This window comes from Pagrus major, chromosome 21 (genome assembly GCF_040436345.1).
Source record: "Pagrus major chromosome 21, Pma_NU_1.0".
Classification (NCBI taxonomy): Eukaryota; Metazoa; Chordata; class Actinopteri; order Spariformes; family Sparidae; genus Pagrus; species Pagrus major.
The window spans coordinates 21,568,031-21,570,285 of NC_133235.1; the positions used below are offsets into that span (position 1 = coordinate 21,568,031).

General features: G+C 47.0%; 1 protein-coding gene across 1 annotated transcript; it reads right to left on the bottom strand.

Moving 5' to 3' along the window:
- Positions 1-365: 365 nt before the first annotated feature.
- Positions 366-1,178, bottom strand: foxq1a (forkhead box Q1a). Its single transcript, XM_073491672.1, has one exon. The coding sequence runs from the start codon at positions 1,176-1,178 to the stop codon at positions 366-368; it is 813 nt and encodes a 270-aa protein (XP_073347773.1).
- Positions 1,179-2,255: the final 1,077 nt, after the last annotated feature.

The following is a 2,255-nucleotide window of genomic DNA, read 5'->3' on the forward strand; positions in this document are numbered from 1 at the left end:
AGCACTAAGGCACTGGCACCTAACAGGTGAAGATGCCTCAAACAGGTGTACAAAATACAGTATTTAACAACAACAGAAAACACAAACCATCACTAGTTAGTTTTTATTTTCAGAGCATATTTTGAATAAAAAAAGAAGCACAAAAACAAGTCAGAGTCAACAAAGTGCATATTTTCAACACGTTGGTCAGTCCAGTAACATTTACAACAAACAATTCTGTATAAAATATCAAATCTGATGATGCTTTAAAAGGAAGAGGTACAAAACCAAGAGAGTGTAACGCCTTGCCACCAGAAAAATGTCCATCATCAGTGCACATGGATGATTTTTAGTCATTTAAAAAAAAAAAAAAAAAGAGTTCGAGTTCATGTCTGATACCGCCTGACTGTGTGTGAGAGCAGCCCAGCGTCATATGCAGCAGGAGTCCAGGAGTCCATAATGCACGGTGGCTTTGCGCATGAGAATGAGGCAGGTGTGTTTGAATGAGGCATCATGAGTTCAGTGTAGCGCAGCCAGGTGCAGGCAGGGTGGGCTGCTGAATGCTCCTCATGTGAGCCCCTCTTGAACGGCTTGCTGAGGATGCTGTCTATAGCGAATGAACTAGTAAACTTGACACATGAATCAGTGTTGGTGGTGGGCGCAGCCTGCGGCTCCTCCGCGCGCTCTGGCTCCCTGCTGAACTTTCTATCAATCCGCTTTCTCCTGCGCCGGAACACCCCATCAGCGAAGGTGTACTCGCTCTGAGGATTGAGCATCCAGTAGTTGTCCTTTCCCCAAGGTCTGGACGGATCCCGGAGCACTTTGAGAAAACAGTCATTCAGAGACAAGTTGTGCCGAACCGAGTTCCTCCAGCCGGTGTAGCTCCCTCTGAAGAACGCAAACTTCTGCATCAGATAGTCGTTTATCTCCGCCAGAGTCAGGCGTCCAGTGGGGGAGTCCCGGATGGCCATGGCGATGAGAGCGATGTAGGAGAAAGGGGGTTTGGGTCTCCGTGTGTACGGCTTGGGTTTGGCACCGGCGCATGGAGTGACAGGTGGAGGGCTGTGCGCCACACAGTCCCCATCCGACCCCAGCTCCTCCTCTGCGGAAAGAGGAGAGCGCACGCTCCCCTCTGCATCACTTGACATCTCCAAGTGCTTCATGTCAAAGTGGCTTCCACACAGCACCTCCAGCTTCATCCTCTCTGATCAAGTCTCCTCTTTGATTGTGCGTAAAGTCCGGACCTTGTGCGCCTCACTTGAATCCAATGATGCACTTTCTCGCTTTCATACCTGCCCGAGAACTGAAGTCCGTCTCACCTACAGATGTGTGTGAGCAGGAATTTATAGCCGGCTCACCTCGGGACCAACCCAAGAGGGCGGAGTCAGATGGTTTGAAAAGATTTGGCGCATCGGGAAAAATCTTCACATTGCGTGAGTGATTGTCTGCAATAAAAACTGTGGTTATAATAAAGGTTTCAACACGACCCATTGAAATGGTATTTAGCTAAATAGGAGATGATTCTCACTGACAGCACCACTGCGTTTAGCTCTATTAGTGTCTCACCTGTGAAATGTGACCTGGCAGACACCTCGGGACTATTTCACCTGAGACAAGCAGGTGGCGTATGATTCCTTTGTATTTTAAAGGCGTGGTGCCTGCAGGTGTAGCTCAGGCAGCCAGAACTATCCTTTCATATAGGGATTGACATTATCATCCTGCACGATTTTTTCCATGTTGGAGTGTAATATTTACTCAACTCTGTGTGAAAAGATGCTCTCTATCCTCATTCACGTGCCTGTAGATCTCTGACATCAAAGCACTGTGCTCAGGCATGCTCTTCAGATGTATCTGCCAACTCACCAGCCCACATAGAAACCATTGTTATTGTGTTACTCTCTCTTAAAACAAATAGTGCGTCTGGTCCTTTCTGTTACAGTGCCAAGATAGTGGATTCACCTAACAAATCACTGATTGTGATTTATTATCTTTCTTGAATGAGACGCCTTGAGGTTTTGGATGTCACACAGGGGATGCCACTTGTGATGTGATTCCAAGGAAACAGAGGTGATTATGGCAACAAAGGCCAACAGGTGAACAGAAGATGAACTCTATGTGTTTGATTCTCATTCTGGCCCGGATACATCCTCCCACTCAGGTTCATCTAGCAGTCATGTTGAACTCAACAGCCCACACTTGTATAATTGATAGTCTTAGTTCCTGCAAATTACCAGACCAAATCACTGCTTTTATCGGTTGTGCTGCAACACTGTCAC